This window comes from Herpailurus yagouaroundi, unplaced genomic scaffold, assembly GCF_014898765.1.
Source record: "Herpailurus yagouaroundi ecotype Mexico unplaced genomic scaffold, PumYag 140, whole genome shotgun sequence".
Classification (NCBI taxonomy): domain Eukaryota; kingdom Metazoa; phylum Chordata; class Mammalia; order Carnivora; family Felidae; genus Herpailurus; species Herpailurus yagouaroundi.
In genome coordinates, this window is record NW_024412395.1 from 24334709 (window position 1) to 24357086 (window position 22378).

At 34.4% G+C, this 22378-nt stretch overlaps 1 protein-coding gene across 4 annotated transcripts in view; it reads right to left on the reverse strand.

The window, feature by feature from the left end:
• Nucleotides 1–22378, reverse strand: part of LRP1B (LDL receptor related protein 1B) — a 1898953-nt gene that overhangs the window by 710846 nt on the left and 1165729 nt on the right. For all 4 annotated transcript variants that reach the window (XM_040474969.1, XM_040474970.1, XM_040474968.1 and 1 more), the window contains exons 15-17: nucleotides 18071–18193; nucleotides 6511–6651; nucleotides 2369–2494 (exon numbers count right to left, since the gene is read on the reverse strand). In XM_040474969.1, the coding sequence (XP_040330903.1) occupies nucleotides 2369–2494; nucleotides 6511–6651; nucleotides 18071–18193 (390 nt within the window). The remainder of the gene's footprint in view (nucleotides 1–2368; nucleotides 2495–6510; nucleotides 6652–18070; nucleotides 18194–22378) is intronic.

Here is a 22378-nt window from a genome sequence, read left to right on the forward strand (position 1 = left end):
CTGGTCCTGACTGGCAAACTTCAGCTGGCATCACTAAAAGTGGCACTTGAGGTGCAAAAAGATTGTGCCCTATTTCCTAGTGGACTACAGGTATAGGGTTTCCTAGAAATCTCACTAATTAAGATTAAATAAGATTGATTTAGGGGCGCCTGGGTGGCGCAGTCGGTTGAGCGTCCGACTTCAGCCAGGTCACGATCTCGCGGTCCGGGAGTTCGAGCCCCGCGTCGGGCTCTGGGCTGATGGCTGGGAGCCTGGAGCCTGTTTCCGATTCTGTGTCTCCCTCTCTCTCTGCCCCTCCCCCATTCATGCTCTGTCTCTCTCTGTCCCAAAAATAAATAAACGTTGAAAAAAAAATTAAAAAAAAAAAAAGATTGATTTATAAGTAGCTAGTGAATCCCAAATGTGCCTTTATGTAGAAACAAGCAGATTCTAAAAGTCTAGTAGAAATGAAAAAGACATGGTATTATGAATTGAGTCAGCAATGCTTTTTCTTTTAAAGTGAAAACAGACCTATCTGTTTAGGATGTAATGAAACATAGTCTCAGAATTATACCTTAACCTTAAAAAATAATAAAATTGTACCAGCTTAGAAAGATGCTTCATTATAAATCATAGTCATAATTGTAAGAACAATCTGGGCAAAATCAAATTGACCATACCTAAAATTCTAACTGATAGAATAATATAGTTTGATAACAAAATTATAGGCTTGGAGAATTAATCATACATCGAGTTTCCCCTAAACTCTTACCAATGATGTGAGTTAAGGCAAGTGCTTTCTCCCATGCCTTGGCTATGAAATGAATGGGCTCGAAGGGAGAGGCTAGGACTAGAGGGTCTCTAGGGGTTCCTTTTGATTAGGTAGTCCTTTGTAAAACAGCCTTCCATGACACACAAAATATCTTGGGAATAATCACTCTAAAATACTGAAGCAGAGACAATAGGGACAAGAGAATTGCCCAGGATCCTCACTAATATGTAACTGTGGATAAAGAACTGAATATAAGATGCAGGTTAGGATTATGGAATGGCAACTGTTTTGCTCTTTCATTGTTGTTTAGTAAATGATGAAAATCTGTTAAGGAAATATTTTCTTTTTTTTCAACTTTTTTTTTTTATTTATTTTTGGGACAGAGAGAGACAGAGCATGAGCGGGGGAGGGGCAGAGAGAGAGGGAGACACAGAATCGGAAACAGGCTCCAGGCTCCGAGCCATCAGCCCAGAGCCTAACGCGGGGCTCGAACTCACGGACCGCGAGATCGTGACCTGGCTGAAGTCGGACGCTTAACCGACTGCACCACCCAGGCGCCCCAAGGAAATATTTTCTAGTTAATTCATACTCTGGGAGAGCAGAGAGAAGTATACAGGGAAATAGCACTGCACAGAAGTACAAGCTTTCCCAAGAGAAAACCAGTGGCCCAACCTAGAGTACAGACCAGGCTTCAAGAGCTTCGGGTCTTTTCTCCACATGCTGCCTTTACAGTTTTCAGTAATTGGTTGTAATAATTTTTATTTAGTGAGACTTATTTTGGAAAATAGAGGAGGGGAAGAGTTGATACATTTTGACATTGCACTATGTAATGATTGAAAAAAAATTTACTAATCGTATCAACATGAGTCATCAAATACAGTTCTTTTCATTGTTTAAAAAGTAGCTCTAGGCTGCTGCTAGTCAATATTATTTTTCAACACTTATCTGACTAATCATGACCTTTCTGGCAATCTGTTGTAACCTGTACCACAAGCTATATATTCTCATTCAAAGAGAATTTGATTAGGGATTCACAGATTTATTACAGTGGGATAAATTATATGGCAATGTAAATAGGCTTCATGATCTCGGGACTTTCATGAAAAAAAAAAATTATCCCCACATAAATAATGTCCCAGGAAAAGAAAACTATTTACAGAGGTATTCTGTAGCAGACTAAATAAAATAAATACATAATTTTTTAATGTAAAACAAAACAAAACAAAACACACACACACACACACACACACACATACACACACACACACCAGTTGTCCTTGTGAGATGGCCTATATCACAGCACGCTAACAAACCTTAACCTCCAATGCCAATTAAGATTTAGCAGGAACAAGTCTTGTCCAAATAGTATATTGACACTCAACCAATACGGATAGATAAAGTGCCAAATTACTTTGGAAAGCAGAGTCATGCCCAAGAATTAAGTAAAAGTTAATTTGTATTCTAGCTTTTGTGGCATCCAACTCTGAATTCATTTACTACAACAATAATAAGATCATCAGCCCTAGGAAGGTTCAGCTTAGTTCAAAGCACTGACCTCCATTTTTATGGAGACTAACTTTGGAAGGGATCTATGTATATATTCAAGCAAACCTTTACCTGCACAGGTTTGATTGGATTCATCTTCATTGCTTCCACAGTCATTAGCTCCATCACAGAGCCATCTCTTGGGGATACAGCGATTATTTTTGCATTTAAACTGATCATCAGGACAGCTATGATTGACTGGGAAGGAAGGGAGGGGTGTAGGAAGAGAAGAAACAAGGTTATTAATTTAAAATTGGATAAATTATGATTATTTTAAGTTATAGTTACAGAAAAGTCATAGTAATTATTATAGTATAATAAATGTCACAGCTTCTTTCATTCATTGTTTCATATTTTGAGGAAAGTATTAATATTCTAGGCTGTGTTAAAATATAATACTTTTATGAAGACACCAAGAAATTAAATCTCACATAAAAGGAAACACATTAATTTGTTTATGTCTTCACTAAAATCAACTATCTTACTAAGTTTGTTTCCCACCCCTTATCACAGTGACTCAATTTCAGAATTTTTGCCAAACATATTTGAAATACCTCATATTTTAATATGAAACATAACAAATATGTATCAAATAATTCAATCATATATTAAAAAATACATTTTCTTAAGCCACACATCCACTCAGTACTTATTGAAATATTAAATAAGCCTAATTTGGTTATGCTTTGTCCAATGTTTCTTAGGACTGGAAGGAAGAAAAAAATGCATCATTTGTGACTTAGAGTTGATGTGAAATATGAGATCCTGCATAATTTTAATAATGAAAATGAGCATCATGAGTTTTTACCCTTAGTACAAAAAATAAACATGCATCTGCAAGATATACTGAGGACAAGACCAATCCTCATATGGGAAGCTGTGCACAGCTAAGGATTAAACCTCCAATATCTAAACACAGCAGGAGGCCATCTTAAAGTTAACCTTCTGTGATTATTTTCCTGCATCCTGGAGGCTAAATTCCTAACTGAATTGGCATGCTCCTCAGTATTTGTTTCACCACTTCACATTCTTTTTGAAGTAATTTTCCTTGTGCCCAATAGTTGCACTTCTGTATGATAAAAATAAATTTTGGTATTAGTTTTACTTAGAATTTGAAAAATAGCCATTTTATCATGCTGTTGCATAGCAAATGTATGCCTTTCCAGCCAGTTTCTATAAAACACTGTATCTTAAAGTACCTTAGGTGAGAGAGTGGTTTTATCACTTTTTACAAAGTTTTTATTATGCATACTGAAAAAGATAGGGGGAAAAGCCTTATGTTTCCTGGCATTTGAGCACGGTTAACATTTTCTACTCACTTCGGGGAGTTGAGCAAGAATAGTTGCTCATGAGAATGAAAGTCATTCAATATGTTAGATGGTCAACATTTTAAAGTACCAAGATTATGCAAAAGTATTTCAGTGAAGCTTGATCAAGGACCTTTGCAGTTTTCATCAATGATGTAAATCAGAGTCCAAAAAGGAGGCATAAATACAACTCACAGTCCTGCAATTTGAATTGAGAAGCTAAATGATAGAAAATCGAATGATAACAGAATTCAAAGTCAAACCTTATGAGTATTTAAAATATAAATAATCTTCTGAAAGGAATTACACAGTGTTGGAATATTAACCATGGAATCTCAGGATTATAATGCTGGTCTGAATCACTGCAAGTTTAGAAAAGATACCATCTCGCTGGAAGGAGGCCTGAGAGGTTTAGTGCTCCATTGCCCCATTTGTTTAGTGATCTCTTCTCCAGGTGTGAGGTGCTGTGTTACACTCTGAGACTACAAAGATGTTACCACATAATGTGTCTCCTCATAAAGATATTCACCAAGATAAGGAAGCATATGATTGTGATACTGTTGGTTAACTAACATGATAAAGAAATACACATGAGATGTCTAACTCCAACTGGGCTATATAGAGAAGATTTTTTGATGTTCACAAGAGACTTCCCTATAAAGGTAATGTGCAACTATGGTGATTTCCATAGATTAGAGTGTTACACAGGAGAGAAACAGGAGGACATTTTTTTAGAGATCCACTTGCAGTCCAAATTGATAAGAACAAAGATTGTAAGTGTACGATGATACGCATGTAAGGCTGAAAATGTAAACATGAGTCATGACATGCAGTGCTTTATATATGAGTCGGTGGATTTTTTTGTTAGTTATAGATTTACTGAAATAATGAGATTAGACTTCATTCTATAAATACTGGTAACTCAGGAAACAGAATGGAAAGTGGACTTTAATTAAGGGAGCAATAGTGGTAGGAATAATAGCAGGGCACGTGCTGAGTTAATCTAGGATAGGAGGCTAATTTAGCCAGTGAGGATTGAGAGATGGTAAAGATAAAAATTAATTATTTAGAGTTGAATATGGATTATATGTGAAATAAAGGACTGTAGGAAAAGCCCACGGCATAGGCTTGGATGGTGGTATGGAAAGTTATGAAAATAATCAAGAAAAAAATCCTGACGAGGAATTTTAATACTACAATTAACAGTACAAATGTAATGCCCCATATGCTCATAGAGGAAATTAGTTTCTTTGTGAGTTGGTGAAAAGAACAATCACACAGAAGGATGACTATCGTGCATGACTATCGTGATGAAATACTCGTGTTCTGTACAGGTGCTCTGTGACTATGCTGGAAGCTGATATGCAGGGAGCATTTACTAAAGCCATGAATAAACATTATGAGTCAGAAGGAATGAGGTTATCAATTTACTCAATAAATACTACACCATTTGTGTCAAAAAGTAGAGAAAAAACACTTTCTCCTTAGATGAAATGCTCCTCCATTCTAAAGTTTTTGTATAATTGTATCAACTTAGTATTTGATGTGTTATTTATGGTTTCACACTTTATAATATAGATATTAATAAGGTTGAAAATATGAAGCACATAATGTTGAAGTCAGAGTCCATGTTTGAAAATTAAGGGAAAATAGTGTTCAATTCATGTATTAAATGCAATTTCTATATTATGTACACACAATATTTTTTAAGAGCTCATATTTGGGTTTTATCCCTAAATGCAGATAGTTGCATTATATAGACACCCAGACCAATTCTGTCCATTATTAACAAAGAATCGTTAAAACGTTATTTTTAGTCTTGATTAAAAAAAAATAAAAACAGAAGAAAAAGAAAGAAAAGAAAATGGACTGTTAATTAACTCAATTAGCTCAACTATTTTACCCTGGAAAATGTCATCAATTGAAAGGAAAATAATTTTCTTTTTAAAATAATTTATCTGGGTCAAATTAAAAGACCAAAGATAACATATATAAATCACATACCTCTCTCCCTGTAAAAAGATCTTATATATCTCAAAGCCATTCCAGTATGACTCTAATCAAATATATTGTCAAAACATTTTTTAAGGTGTTTCTCAAAGTGTTTTACTTTCATATATGTGGGACAATTCCTTATTCTAACCAGAAACATAAAATTATTCCGACTATGGGAAATGATAAGCAGCTAAACAGAAGCCAAAGGGAAGAAAATCAAACCTTGAATTTCTATCGGAGTGCCCCATATGTGTCTCCTACCATGTACTGAGCCAGTGAAGTTAGGTAATGACATGTTCCAAAACCATGTCTGTGTCCTCGGATCTTCTTCAAGGCTCTGATGCCAAGGGGCAATGGAGTAGATCGTGACCTTCTGTGTGAGTAGTTCTGACTTGAGGGAGTTTCAATTGATTTTCCACATCTTCGAATTCAGAGATCCAGAAGGATCTCCTATAGCAACTTTCTAACAATGGTGTGGTGGCACTGACAGTATAAAGGAGGGAAGGATGGACTTCTGGTAATATGGACTTCTGGTCCATATGGTAATATGGTATGATGGTAATATTGTAATTATTATTACAATATATTATTTTACAATAAATATATTTTACAATATATTGTAATAAAATCTATTACAATAAATTATTATTATTATTATTATATAAAAATATTATAATATGGTAATATTACCATATGGTAATATGGTAATAAGGACTTCTAGTTAAAATGGTAATATTAAAGATGGAAAAGGATGAGAAAAACAGTGCTTTAAAACCATGCAAGAAGACAATCTAAAATCTACTCTCTGTAGACTAAGGAAAAAAAAAAGCTGAGTTCAATTCTTTATCAAAGATATTTTTAGATTTTTCAAAAGACTCAGGAAAATGTAATATTACTTGAAGGAAAACATACAGCAATTTACTGAATCTTCATCACTTCCGTCTAGACAGTCATCATCACCATCACATTTCCAGCGAGCTTGGATACAGTGTCTGTTTTTACAGCGGAACTCTCCAGCTTTGCATATGTGAGGCAATACTTCTCCAGAATTAACTAGGGTTAAAAAAAAAATCAAAGTCATAAAAACAATACTAGCCATGTTCAGTTCATTACAATGCAAACTTCATTTTAATAACAAAAATATTGATTCATTTTATTGAAAATATAAAGACATCTTAACATTGTAGTGACAACCATCTCTAGAAATGAGAAAAAGGTAAGTTTTTCTGAAAATAATTATTCTACTAAGAATTTTAAAGATTTTAAACTGTCACCAAAATAATCACTAATAACAATAATAATAACATAATACCACCTCATATTCATGTTGAGCATGTAGTTTTACTTTTTAAAGGGCATTCATTCATAATCTCAATTATCTTCATGACCCTTGACAGGGTAGGCATGGCAAAAAATTTTACTACCTTCATTTTACAGATAAGTGCACCCCAAATTAATCAGAGTGAAAAGACAAGGCAATAACACAGCCATGGTAGTCACATTTACTTTGCTGGTCTGCAAGTGGGAGAAAAACTCAGGTCTGGTTAGGTATTCATGGAACTATTAAGTTAATCAAAATCATCTCATTGTACATCCAGATTCTATGCAGTATTTTCTCTGAATACTCCATGTTCTCTAATCAAGTGTTAGGAATTCAGTTCATTGCGATTTGTTCACAAATTGTAAGTGTTAGGGACACCTGGGTGTCTCAGAGGGTTGAATGTCAGATCTCGGCTCAGGTCATGATGTCACTGTTCTTGAGATTGAGCCCCGTGTTGGGCTCTGTACTGACTGTTTAGAGCCTGAGCCTGCTTTGGATTCTGTGTCTCCCTCTCTCTCTGCCTCTCCCCTTTGCCTCCCCCACCCCCGTCTTTCTCTTCCAAACATAAATAAACACTAAAAAATTTTAAAAACAAAGTATTATGATGATTGTTATTGTTCACTTTGAGTGGATTCAATAGAGTTTACAAAGAGATAGGAATGTGTAGCAATGGTTAAAGTAAATAGTTTATGTTTCATGGACCAAAAAAGGTGTTGAATTATCAAAAGTTAGATTATTGTTAGGAGAAACAAACCCAATCTTTCCACCTGATGGCCTTAAACTTTATTTTGGACAACTCATTTGAACTGATAAATGATCACAAAACCTATATACAAGTGAATAATATGGGATATTGGGAAAACATATATGACATTTCCAGAACACTTGGTGTCAGCACTCCCTTAATCCTTGCATTTTCCCTGCTCCAAAGAATGGAAGAGGGAATACGACCCTTCAACCTTAACTGCGGAGAATCTGCAGTGAAGCACAAGACATGAGGTTTCCTGTGGTTGGAAAAGAAAAACTGCCCATTAAATTCAGACTCTTGCTTAAGGCCTTAACTGTGAAAACTAATCAGTACAGTGAATGAAATATTCAATTCAAATAAAGGTAAGCCTGTGTTTCTTCTATCCCCTCTCAGACAGGCAGACACTATATGCAGGAACTGAGAGTAATTTTATCTCCCTTTTTAATTCTAATCCTTTTTCAATAACAAAATGCTGAAGCAGCAATTTCTCTAATGATGTCATTTCTGTAAGGTCAGCTGAAAGTAAAAAAAAAAAAAAATAAATAAATTGTTATCTATATAGAACAAGTTCCAAATAGGAAACGACAACAATTTAAAACCAAAGAGGGCAAATCATTGGTTCTCCCATTGAACTCTGAGTAGCAAATAGTTGTGAGGGTTAGTAACCAAAGCAAAGTGGAAGTACTGGAATATGTCTGGCCTTTTCTACAACAGAACTCTCCTCTCAAAATCTCTACAATCGATCACCGATAGCATGCAAACTTTCCTAACTTGAGTCCCAAATTTGGTCAATTGGACCCTAAGATTGTTGAGGGTGGTATAATTTCTTCTTTGACTCCATATAAGATCAGCTTAGAACTGGGCATTTAATGAAGAGTGGTTTGATTAATTTCTATTCTATAGTGATTAAGCCTAATGGTCAACAATCTCAGTTAAAAAAATCTAATCAGATAAGAAAACTAATTTGAGATGCAATCAGTTTTCACCCAAACTTAAGTTCAGCTTTAAGATTTCCTGTAGTCTCTCTATAGTTTACTTCTATGATGTATCACATCAATTTGGTTGTTTGATAGCTTGAGGACTAGAAAATCCCAGAAACCATCTTTTTTTTTTTCCTGATAAAATCCCACCAATTTAAAAAACTTGGCTTTCACATGGTTATTTGATCAAATAAACCCAATTGACAGTTTTAAGAAATGATCAAGGATATCCATATACAAGGGTGAAATTAAAGCTGCTTCTGCACAATTACAATTATATTAAAGAAGAGCAAGGTGTCTAGGGAAGGACAAACTGCTCTCCCCCAAATTAGTATTTTTAAACTAAATATTCTTTAACATAATCAATTTAGAGATAAGGTCTTTAAGTCTGTTAAGAGTTCAAATGTTTTTCAACTGATATTTAGATCATTATGGAAGGAATGCAAATAGGCAAAATTTCCAAACTGGTTTTAAACATGGTTTCAAATATGTGTGGTAGATGGTTATTTTTAAATGATATTTGCAAATACAAAGTTGGCACTTTTCAAAAATACATGATGACAACGTCCAAAGTTTTATTCTCATTTTTCATGACAGAATGTGAACAATTGTTTGAAAACCAATAGAGCCAACCTCCTGGGGTAATTTCATCTTGTTATATTCACTGCTGTTATTGATCTGCATCAATGTCATTGCTGTATATCATTATCATTCGTAATAGCTGTTAGGCATTGCTTATATCTGTAAGAACAGATATAATGAAATATATACAAATACATTTGACATTTAAAAGAGTGTCTGCAAGTCCTCTTGTAGGCCCTGCAATTTGTTGAACAAGAGGCATTTCTCCACTGCATTTCTATACTTCTTGTGTCAGTTTTTATTCTGGACTTTTCTTCAAGAATATTTATATAGCTCACAGCCTTGGAAGACAGAGATAATGCCACCTTCTACAGCAGAGAGAATTTTTTTCTCTTGGCCAAAATTGTAAAGATAATGTCTTCCTTAGGGGCAGAGTTTGGGAAGATTTTTTAGTAGACTCAAGCTTGAGGTTCCTCAGTGTGAATACAAATTCACTGTGTATGTAGCTTCCACCTAGACCTGCCTGTGCATTGCCCCCACATGATTTGAGGGTGAGTAGGACAAGGAGAAGAATATGAACAGGAAACTCATGCTGCCTGCTGTGACATGACTAATAACATCTTCTGTGTCTGATCCAGGAGTTGTGGGTCTTCTGTCAGAATCTAAGAAGCTTTAACAGGTTCACATTTTAGCTTGCCTAGGGTAAAAATCTCAGACCCTTCAGAATTGTTGACATACTAGTAAATATTAAAAAAAAACAAAACAAACAAACAAACAAAAAAAAAACAAAAAACATACTGAGTATTTGACATCATTAGTTTTTTCTAGTCCTAACCCAAGTCTTCCAGATGTAGACAGAAGTTACAAGTCAGTAGTTTCTATGTCACACAGAAACCATGTTAAGAATGCTATCAATTGGGAATGGGCAGGATTTTTAATGATAGAAGACAGATTATTTTGGAGCTAACAATGTCCATTATCAAGAAAACATTTAGGGGCGCCTGTGTGGTTCAGTTGGTTGAGTATCCGACTTCAGCTCAGGTCATGATCTCACTGCTTGTGAGTTCGAGACCTGTGTCGGGCTCTGTCTGAAAGTTCAGAGCCTGGAACCTGCTTCTGATTCTGTGTCTCTGCCTCTCTCTACCACTCCCCCACTCACGATCTCTTTCTCTCTCTCTTTCTCTCTCTAATAAATAAACATTTAAAAAATAAAACAAAAAGAAGACATCTAATGTGATAGGTGATAATCTGGATAAAATGGCAATTTAGACATTCAAAAAGCATGGGCTTTTTTTCCCAGCATTGACCTAACTCTGTGGAATTGGGTGGCAAAGTCATATATCATAGCACCCCAGTTAATGACCAGGCAATCTACATACTTTTGTGAGAATCAATTATATGATGAAGCAAATATATTTGGCATCACATTAAGGGAGCCAATAGTATCCAGAAAAAATAAGATTAGTATTCTATTACCTTGCAAAAACCTCTATAAAGGAGTAATTTTATAATTAATTTTTATACATCTAATGTTTCCATTTGAAATCCTTGAATGTAGGAAGGGAATGTCACATACAGAATAGAGGTATTAACCTAGAATAGAACCAGGCATTGAGGAGATGTTAAAAATTACTTGCTGCCTAAATTCCTGGAATTAGCAGAGATGGATAATCCTATGTCACAGCCTTATTATAGGGAGAAATTCTATCTCTGGGGATTGTATAAATACTTCATGAAAACAATTTCATTTCAAGTGGCTAAAAAAGCTAATAGCCTTCTACAATCACCCAACATCATTGATGAAGTGAATTTAATTGATGAAAAAAAAAAGATTTATATGTAGATAAACAGAAAGAGGGAGTGATAAATTTTCCCCCACACCAAAACAGTGAACATATAGGAAACCTCCATGAAAGTCACTCTTTTCTGATGTTTAATGTAACTGAACCTATATAGCACTTGTGTGTTTGGGCAGACACATACATTGCTTTCAGTATATTAACAAGTGCTAGAAATGCAAGCTTTGCTTTAGAGCTGTGCTTTGCACTATGAATTTGAAAACTGATGGAGAATCCATAATTCTACAGCTAGGGTCACTTCTTATAAAAATATTACAACATGATCTCACCAGAAAACTGACAAAGTCATAAATAATCCTTTAATTTAACCAGGATCAAAGCTAAAATGACATGAATCACAATATTCCCAGCAAGGAACTATCAGGTTTCATACATCCTATGATACCTGCTGTTAGAACATTGAAATTAGAAGGTCTCCACATGACCCTTCCATACACTACAAAGGGAAATATGCACTCTAGAATTACTTCCCAGTAAAAAATTGGATGGCAGGAGTAAATGTCCAGATTATAAAAAAGTAAAGGGAGGGGCGCCTGAGTGGCTCAGTCAGTTGAGACTCCGACTTCGGCTCAGGTCATGATCTCACAGTTTGTGAGTTCGAGCCCCGCATCGGGTTCTGTGCTGACAGCTCAGAGCCTGGAGCCTGCTTTGGATTCTTTGTCTCCCTCTCACTGACCCTCCCCCATTCATGCTCTGTCTGTCTCTATCCAAAAATAAATAAACATTAAAAAAAAAAAAGAAGTAAAGGGAGAAACATTACTAATAAACTGGTTTATTTTATTTTAATTTGGAATAATCTCAGATTTGGATCTCAGCTCAGCAATTGAACTTGATACATATGTTCCTAACCTTGGTTTAATAAGCTATGGTGCCCATGAACAAGTGTCTATGTTTCTAAATTCATTTATCCTCTTTTTAATCCTGGTCTGGTAACATAGATATAAAGTAATACTGTCTCTTCTGTCAACTAATGTTTAGCTGCTAACTATATCAAAATCATTATAACTTAGCCATAAAAGCATGAATCCCATTACAAAAAAATAAAATAAAATTTCTATTATCCTTATACATCTCATATCACAACATATTTATTTAACAAATTGGTTTTGTATTTTGAGAGAATTTCTAACTATCCCTTTATTTAGGCAGGGAGACAAAAAAAAAAAAAAACTAAAAGAAAACTTCAAGTTGTAGTGGTTTTGATGTATATAAGCTTGCCTATATAGGAAGGCAGTGCAAATAATGCTACCATGGGTTTTGAATTTTCTCCTTTATATCACAGCAGGATGACCTTTCATTAGATAGAGTGGTCTTCTGAGCAGCCAACCTAAGTGGTACATAATCTTCTGTGAGTTCCTATGCACAGAAGGCCATAAATATTCATCTGGATGGGGCTTCTAAACTTTTTAGTGCCTTAAACTTTTTACTACACATTAGATTGCATATATCCTAGAACATAAGGCTTGTCACAGCTGAACAGATAAATGGCTTAGCCATAGTGGAGCACTGTTTTTGACAGAGGAATATATCTGGTGTTCCACAAGGTAAAGAAGGTCACAGAGTACCACTGACATATAATTGTGCAAGGCTACCCTTGGATGATCAATACGTTTAAGTTGCTCTCTTAGGAAAAGAACATTGGAAAATCCTGTCTTTTCTTTCAGGCCACTAAAGAAGAATTTAAAGAATTACTGTCTTATTACTCTAGGCAAAAATATCCTGTTGAAAAAAAATAGTGACTATCTTTTTTTTTTTTTTCCAGGAGCTTACTTTCTTGGGATTATTCTTGTCCTCATTTATTAATTTTGAATGTAGTATTTCCCCCCACAAAGGCATCAAATAAATTAAAACAAACAAACAAACAAAAAACCTCACTTGATAATTGATCAATGGGCTTTACATATGTCTCTCTGGGGCAGTCAGTTCCAGGTTCCTATGCTACACCAGGCCTCATTTCTAACTGTGAGAGGATGTGCCCATGCCACACAAGATTCACAAGGACAAAGAGTCCAGCCTACTCTCATTCTTGATTCCTTCCAGGCATGGAATTAGAATTCATCCTTAATCAATCATGTAGCATGCCAATATTTTTCTGCTGGGTGAATGCCTCTCTGGCATAGCCTTATGCTGCAAATTCACTGAGAAACAACCATTGGTGTTTAATTCTGTCCTGACCAACTGCCAATGGGTTTTTGTTCATTTGATGTCAATTCAATGAGGATGACTGGAACCAGAACAATCATATCTCAATGGTTGCAATATGTATTTTGTTAACTCAGATTACAGACTTAATCCAGCTGAGATAAATTCATAAAACTGTAATCTAGCCTGAACTAGATGAGAAGCTCAGAGGAATCAGTATTAATAAGACGTCAGTCACACACTCATATTTTTTTATACCATACTCGGCAACCATAAACTCTGTGTGTACTTCTTTTGCGCTTGAATTTCCTCATCTGAAAACTAAGAAGGTTAACATATCCTTTGAAAACCTTTGCCATTAAATATGAGAAATGGAATAATTTATATAAACACACTTTGAGTTCTGTGTAAGAAATGAGTAATTTTATGGTCTATCCTATTTTTTCCCATTACATTGGAAAGAAACCTAGGTAAGTTGCATGACATATTAGAGATACAGTAGAGTTTTAAACAGTCAAATGCAACAACAAATTGTCAAAGAACATCTCACATGGTTTTGTTGATTTAACATTGTTTAGTCTAACAAGTATAGATAATATAATCTTCTTTCTTATATCTTTATATTGTATTGAAGTTATATCATCAGTGTATTGTAGAGATTAGAAAGACACCAAGAATACAGAAACATTTCTATCTTTCACCAAATGTATAATTACATGTGTCTGGTCATAAAAACAAATTTCCTAACATAACTGCATGACCAACTCCGCGTACAGTCTTTCCTTACAAGCCAAATTCCCCCAATTTTTACTTACACAGAGATTTCCAATGGCTAGTATTTTTTCTACTTCAATATCGATATAGGTATAGATATGCCACCTCATAAGGAATCCCTAAGTTTTTAGTGGGGCATAGAGTGAAGGAAATAGAAAAATAATTTGGAAGTCAATGACCCAGATAATTATGATTCACACAACTAAAATTAAATAATTAATTAGAACATTTCAAGCTTAAAAAGTCATCAAGATATCAGTATCTGATGTATAGACCTTCTGTTTCACTCCAGTATGAAAATTAAGATGAAGGATAAAAACTCACAAGATCCCTGAAAACTCAGTCCCTCGATAACTTGACTGACACCATCCTAAGGGAATTTTTACTTTATTACAAGACCAATAGGACTGGATTTAAATATTCAGCCAAAAGTTTCTCTAATTCATATCACTAAAAATGGAATAAACCTGTTTTTTTTTTCATGTGTATTTATTTTGAGAGTGGGGATGGGTAGAGAGAGAAGGAGGGAGACAACCCAAGCAGGCTCCACACTGTGAGTGCAGAGCCCAATGTAGGGCTTCATCTCACAAACCGTGAGATCATGACTTGAGTTGAAATCATGAGTCTGAGGCTTAACAGACTGAGCCACCCATGTGCTCCAAGGCTGTCTATCTTTAAACAAACCCTTTGCTCCCTCAATACTGACTGTGAGGTCTGTGCTTACCAAAAAAGGAGATACTTGCACTGTTACCTTCCATCCTTAGGAGGAAGTCTGGGGATAGACCAAGGTCAGGATGAGACTTGGTGGATGTCCACACATAACTCTGTGTGTGTGTGTGTGTGTGTGTGTGTGTGTGTTCACCATTCAAAGTGTCAGATTTATTCAGAGGGCACAACAAAATATCTCATTTTATACCAGAAAAATAATTTTATATGAACGTGTGGTAGACACTAAAAACTGAGTTAGAAATCTGCATATACACTATACCTATTCTCTCAATACCTAAGTTATGATTTAGGCTAGTGGACAACTAGACAGACTTTACGCTGTTCAAAGCAATGCTTAATTCTTGTCTGTTGACAAACTAGGGGTCTCGATAGATCTCTTCTTATGATAAATAAACAACAACAAAATAGGAATTACAAAATATTACCACCACAGAACAAAGGAAGGAAAACCACCTGATTACTCAAAGAAAGTATACTTCAAATAATTATGTTCTACATGAATTGTCTTACAGGCAATTTAAAAATCTCACTAGTAATGAAAAAAGCTTTCCCAGAGAAGTAAAATTCATAATTGTGCTCTCAAGTATATTATCCCAGAATAAATTAAATAGTATTTATTAAATTAAATTAAAAAGTATTTCTAGAAGTTTGAAGAAAATTTTTGTCTGGCCAAGAATTAATATTCAGAAGAATTGTTAATCACATATAAATGCAAAGGAGACTTATTTAGAAAACAAAAGAACTCCACAGTATACAATCTTTGTACTCTTTTATTCTAAAGAAGCAACTTTAATACTTTATCCTACACTTCAGTGAAAATTAATAATTAAACAATGAGGAGCTAAAGTTTGAATACTGAGCAATACAACTAGTGAAGCACTGATTCAGGTCAAAAAGAAAACATTATAAAATTGATCAACAAACTAGCTATATATGTCAAAACCTGTTATATAAAGACAATGATTAATGATTCAAAATAATATTTTTGTCAGAAATCCTAAATTATAATAAGGAATGAAATTTAGAAGATAAAGAGAATAATACAAAGAAAGCCAAAGTCCTCATCTCAAATAGTTAAAATTCAAAAGTAATAGAATTTAAAGCTGGTGTTATTATTCCAAATGCTTAAAAAAGATGTAAAGAAGATGCAACAAATTGACCATGGACTATGTGCTAAAATATAGAAGGGATCATAAACAGTAAGGAAACGCACAAATGGTGTGTAAAAATAGATCAGAAGTAACATCAAACATCAAGTAGAAAAATGAGGATAAATGGTTTAAAAGTCATGTTTACAAAGAAGATGTAGTCACATGATAAGACACTTACGCTCCAATTAAGTAAAAATAAAGCACAAGATAAATTATACCAAGGTATGATCTAAAATTTGTAACACTGTAACATAATTAAGAATTTGGCCTCCAAAATAAAATAATTTAGGGGCTAAATTCCAAATGTCCTGATTGCTAATTATGTGAATTTTGAAAAGTTATTAACTCTCAAGTCTTCATTCTGAATAATAAAGTGAAGAAGTAAAAGTATCTTCCTTATACTATTATTAACAGCTAATGAGAATCATGAAATCTATACAAGAATTCAATAAATTTTGCCTATGATTATCATTAGTACTAGTAAAAAATAATAACCTCCAGGGATATATAATTAAAAGGAACAACATCAAAATGTTTTAGTAGTTTATTGTTGGATTGTAACATTACGGGTAGATTTTTCATTTAAATTCTTTCTATATATATCTCAAGTATTACCACATATTAAATCATTTAAAAAATCCTTGCGGCACCTGGGTGGCTCAGTCAGTTGAGCATCTGACTCTTGATCTCAGCTCAGGTCATGATCTCACAGTTTGTGATATCAAGCCCCGCATAGGGCTCAGCACTGACAGCCTGGAGTCTGCTTGGGATTCTCTGTCTCCCTCTCTCTCTCTGCCTCCCCCCACTCATGCCTGCACTGTCTCTCTCTCTCTCTCTCAAAATCAATAAATAAAAACTTTAAAAAATCCTTTATTCACATTATTTCTTCTTCAGAAGAAATCAAATATTTCAGTTAAGTTGAAGTCTTCTTCATTATACTTACTTCTCCTGCCTCCCCAGAGACAATCATTATCACTGATGGAAAAATCCATTTATTTGTGTATTCTTTAACAATATGTGACAGTTAATTTTATGTGTCAAGTTGAGTAGGCTATAAAGGGACCAGACATTTGGTCAAATATCATTCTGGGTGTGTGTGTCAGAGTGTTTTACATGAGATTAACATTGGAATCTATAGACTATATTAAGCAGATCACCCTCTCAGATGTGAGTGGTTCTCATCCAGTCAGTTGAAGGCCTGAATTGAATGACAAGGCCTACCTTCTTACACATAAGAGGGATTCTTCCTGCCTGACTGCCTTGAACTGGGATATTGTTTTGTTTTGTTTTCCCCTGGCTTAAGACTCCAAATAAAACATTGGCTGCTCTTCATGGGTCTTCAGCCTAACCAGCATTTGGACTGGAACTACGCCATTGGTGCTCCTCAGTTTCTAACTTGCTGACTGCAAATATGGGGAGTTGTCAGCCTCCATACTTGCATGAGCCAATTCCTCATAACAAATCTCTTTCTATACACATACATGCTATTGGTTCTGTTTTTCTGGAGAATCATGAGTAACATGCAACAAATTCAAATCATTCCAGAAGCATTTATATAGTATTCAATGCATACATATAATTGCTCCTATTATTGTGGCAAGGGACTTGATATGTATAGACAGAACAAATTTCAAAAGGGCCACATGAGAATAACAAGATGCAACAAATTGAGGACGGTCAGTAAAAGTTAATAAAGTGCCTTTAATCCAGGTCAATTAATCCAACTAATTCACTATTTTGACAAAGTCTAGAATTTCCCTAAGTCTCTTCTTTGTCTGCTTCTTTTGACTTCACAACAAAGATAGATAATCAACCTTATTAACTATTTAGTTGAAGGTCTTACAATGTGCATCAACTATCATCTATATAACAACTACACATTTTTATAGCTCCTAACAGTGAGGTTCCCTATTTTATGAAATACTGTCTTCTGTGGCGTATATATTTTACTAAACTATTATGCAGCAGTGACAAATACTCTGGAAAACTTCATCACTGGTCATCTTTTTAAATTAAATTAATTCAGTTAATTATTTGTAGTTTAAAAAGAATTATACCTAAGTGATTATCTGAATTTCTCTTTCCAAGTTTGATTTTTCCCCCCTTGGTTTCATATGCTTCTGTTCTTCAAAAATATATGGACAAACAATAAGTGTAACAAATACAAAAACACAAAGAAAACTTACATATGCAAGTTGTCCCATTTTCATCTAAAAGTTGATTGTCGGCACATGCACATACTCGGCCTCCTGGAATGGCTAAGCACAGTGTACTACAGCCCCCATTATTTACTCGGCACATATTGTCACCTGCAAGAGGAGGGAAGTAAATGTGTCAGAGAACTGTGATTCCATCCAAAATTAGCCAGGTTAAGGTTCACATTCTTTCTAAGATATGTATGTAGGCATAAGAATGTACACATATACAAGCGTATGTATATTACATATTCATTAATGTAGTCAGGATATCTTCTGAACACTAAGTAAAATTCAGAAACATTTAAAAATATATGACACACTGGAAGATAGAAGGAATTTGCATGTTGGTTAGAAGATATAGAGGTATGTGTGCAGATAAGTACCAGGAGACAGCAAGGTTACAGGACATAATGATGTCTGTCCAGGATAGCAGATTAGGCCTGGTATATTCAATTCTGATTTCTTTCTAAATTGGATCATTAACACTTAGAATGTGACTTTGGATATTAAGTGAACAGAAAGCAAATGAGCACAAGGGAAAGGAGTGGAATATACTTCCCTCTTGTTCAAGGAGCACATTGACATGTTAGTGCATTGATGAGTCCAAGAAACACAGGTTTTATTTATGAAACTTTAAAAATGAATGGTCTTGTAGTGCCAGTAGAATGTATAACACACAAGGGTAGAAGTGTTGTCCCAGTGGACCATCCCAGTAGACCTAACCAGCAGAAGCACTGATAAGGTAAGCAATAGATATCAATAAAGCAGGGGAGATTCACAAAGGTATTATCCATAAATATCTGTGAGACACCCTCGGAAACTAAGATAAACCTGACATAAAATTTTGAAACGGTTGGAGATTATATACAATCTGGGTAATCATCATTTTGGTGACATTTATTCCTAGAAGACGGAAAGGCAAGAAATAAAGCATATTTACTTCTATATATACCTACATAATGTTACAAAGAAGTCTATAACACTAGCAATCTAATTGGCAAAGGAAATGTCCAGGCTATTTTACATTATGTTGTAGTTTTCAAGTTATCAATAAGTAACATTTGATTATATCAGAAACTCTAACTCAAACACTAAAAAATAGTTTTTAATTACTTAGAATGACGACACTAAAATAATGTAATCATTAAAGTTGTATTGGCAGTTGAAGCACAGTGCCAAAAAATGTGACTGGTGTGACAGATGAGACTATTGTACTGGGTTAGGTGTGCTATATAGCGAATATTAAGGAATGACTTTAAAAACAAAAACAAAAAAACCCTCAAAATGTTGCTATATACAATAAATATTTAACTCATTTCATAGATTATTTTGTGTGTCTACAGATTGCAAGAAACAATCTGACTTATATATTCCTTTCTTTTCATTATTCTGAGAAGTAAATTAAATTTTGCATGTTTATTAAAGGTAAAAATATACTTGAAAGCTATGGAAACTAATAATTCAGGTTTTAGTATCAATTTCTGAACTCAGAGGATAATGAAGCTTAGTTCAAACTTTTTCCAACAAGAGATGTAGAAATTTTTCTTTTAAAGTTTATTTATTTATTTTGTGGAGGGTGGGCAGGGGCGGGGGGGGAGGAGAGAATCCCAAGCAGACTCCACATTTAGCACACAGACGGAAGCAGGGCTTCATCTCATGACCTTGAGATCATGACCTGAGCCAAAATCAAGAGCTGGTTGCTTAATGGACTGAGGCACCCAGGTACCAAGAGATGTAGCAATTTTTTTAAGTAGTGTTCAGATACAGCCATGCTTCTTCCATAACCATAGACTAAAAATGTAATACTTCATAGGGAAATAGGTGTTTTCAATATTTTATGAATATTATGTACAGTCAAACTGTATATTCATTACTTTAGTAACATTCAGATTATTGAAATGTTGATTTAATCAAAATATTTTGAGAAATATATGAAGAATTTAAAACAGTAAAAAGGAAGTACTGAAAGCAGTATATCATGTCACATTTTCATATTGAAAATATATGCTATGGGGGGCCAGGGTGGCTCGGTCGGTTAAGCGTTCGACTTAGGCTCAGGTCATGATCTCACGGTCCGTGAGTTCGAGCCCCACGTCGGGCTCTGTGCTGACAGCTCAGAGCCTGGAGCCTGCTTCTGATTCTGTGTCTCCCTCTCTCTCTGACCCTCCCCCATTCATGCTCTGTCTCTCTCTGTCTCAAACATAAATAAAATTTTAAAATGAAAGAAAATATATGCTATATATCACATTATTATTTTTTCAATAGCATGATTCGTGCTTACAATTCTTATTCAATATGAAATGTAAGTATTTAAAAATAAATTACCATTACTTGAACTTTTAAATATATTCATTTCAATGAATTCTATACATTAAAAAAAGAGGAAGTGATATTTCTCTTGTCATGATTGAAATCCAAAATCTAAATTAATTTGAATAATTTCATATCTCTCATGAGAATTGCCTAAATCATATATATTCTTCAGTTTACTTCAACATATTTCAGATACAGCTCAGTGGCAGTTTTTATTGAATTTCTAGCAGGTTGCAAAACTTTTCATGTAAAAATATTCTCTTAAAAATATGATTTAATGACAAACAGCATTAAAATTTTTATACACAGGGCCGCCTCGGTGGCTCAGTTGGTTAAACATCCGACTTTGGCTTAGGTCACGATCTTGTGGTTTGTGGGTTTGAGCCCCACGTCAGGCTTGTGCTGACAGCTCAGATCCTGGAGCCTGTTTCAGATTCTGTGTCTCCCTCTCTCTCTTCCCCACCCCTGCTCATGCTGTCTTTCTCTCTCTCTCTCAAAAATAAATAAACATTAAAAAAATTATATACCAATATTAATGAATGAGTGCCTATTAACAATCGATAGCTACCATTTTGAAAATTCACAGTGCATCGATGTCAAGGATAGTTATCTTATTTATTTATTTGTTTGTTACTTATACCATATATTTAATTCAATTTTTATAATAATCTTTTAAGGTAGGCTTATCTCATATGCAAATGTGACTACTGAAGAGATAGGGTTTAAATGACTTTTCTAATGTCTAGAAACAAATTGTCCTTATTAAAAAACAATTAAAGTAGAATAAGGATTATTTATTATAATTATTTCTAAATAATTGAAAACAAGGATTTTTAATCTAAAATTTATGCTCTTATACTCTTAACTCTTTTACATATGACAAAATAAAATTAAATCAATAAAAGACAGAGAAATAACACAGTGAAAACAACATAATGAAATCCTAGATTAAATTACTTTGGAAGTAATTACTTTTGAAAAAATCAAATAATGAAGGAAAACAAATGAGGAGTATCTTTTAAAAATAAGTTCAAGATAGTGGTCTGTCTGGGCCAAAATCTTTGTGTTTCCCCCCAAACCTAATATGTTAGTTAAGAGAAGTGGAATTACTCTACCCCCTATAGAGTCTCGAATAGATGAGTGTTTGATAAATATTAGTTAGTTGATGAATGAATGAATTAATGAATGAATTTTAGTGGATGAGTGAATGAATGAATTTTAGTTAGCAATATGACAGAAACAATCATTTGGGTGTGCAGATAAAAGGTACCTGTATGTTGTTATATCTAAGTTCATTTTAAGAAGATAAAGGGGCTTTTCTCATTTGCAGGTAAGTACGCATATACTCTGTCTACATACATTGCATTTCAAGGTAGATTATTTAAAGGCATATTACAATTCTCAAAGAACAGTAATAAAGATGTAGATGATATATGAAAACATTTCACAAGCTTATATTAAAATATTAGTGCTTAATTACTTGAAAGGATATATGCTCCCATGTTTATTACAGCATTATTTATAATAGCCAAGAATGGAATCAACCTAAATGTCCATCAACAGAAAAGTGGATAAGAAAAATATGATCTACACACACACACACACACACACACACACACACACACACACACACACACTGGAATATTACACAACCATTAAAAGGATGAGATCTTACCATTTGCAACAACATGAATGGACTTAAAGGGTATTATGCTAAGTGAAATAAATAAGACTGGGAAAACCAAGTACCATATGATTCCACTCATAAATGGAATCTTTAAAAAATGAATAAACAAAAAGCAGAATGAGAACTATAAATACAGAGAACAAACTGATGGTTGTCAGATAGGAGGAGGTTGGGGGTTGGGATCATGGGTGAAGGGGAAAGGGAGATACAGGTCTCCAGTTATGGAATGAGTAAGTCATGGGAATAAGAAGCAGAGCATAAGGAGTACAGTCAATGATATTTCAATAGCAATGTTA